Genomic DNA, 264 nt, shown 5'->3' on the forward strand with positions numbered 1-264 from the left:
AATCCCCGCCCACCTGCAGAGGCAGAGAAGCCACGGACGCCACCAACTCGTAGTCTTCAGCAGAAGCCCTGCCCGTGGCTTCTGTCCCTCTGTAATCCAGGACGTGGGGGAAGCAGGACTCTGAGAAGCACGGGTAAGTGTTGCTGGGGTTAATGCTGGGGGCTGTCGACCGATTCAGAAGCCCCCCAAGCGCATCTGCCAGTTCCGAATTCACCAGCTTAACCACCTTCTCATCGTAATAGTCACAGTCCCGCTCGGGAACGC

The 264-nt window shown here is 58.7% G+C and overlaps 1 protein-coding gene across 1 annotated transcript in view; it reads right to left on the reverse strand.

Moving 5' to 3' along the window:
• The window catches only part of MARS2 (methionyl-tRNA synthetase 2, mitochondrial), a gene marked incomplete at its 5' end in the record, with an annotated part of 1,133 nt that overhangs the window by 435 nt on the left and 434 nt on the right, over window positions 1-264 (reverse strand). The window contains one exon of the mRNA XM_010161218.1: window positions 14-253. Within this exon, the coding sequence (XP_010159520.1) occupies window positions 14-253 (240 nt within the window). The remainder of the gene's footprint in view (window positions 1-13; window positions 254-264) is intronic.

The sequence above is a fragment of the Eurypyga helias genome, unplaced genomic scaffold, assembly GCF_000690775.1.
Source record: "Eurypyga helias isolate BGI_N326 unplaced genomic scaffold, ASM69077v1 scaffold32900, whole genome shotgun sequence".
Taxonomy (NCBI): domain Eukaryota; kingdom Metazoa; phylum Chordata; class Aves; order Eurypygiformes; family Eurypygidae; genus Eurypyga; species Eurypyga helias.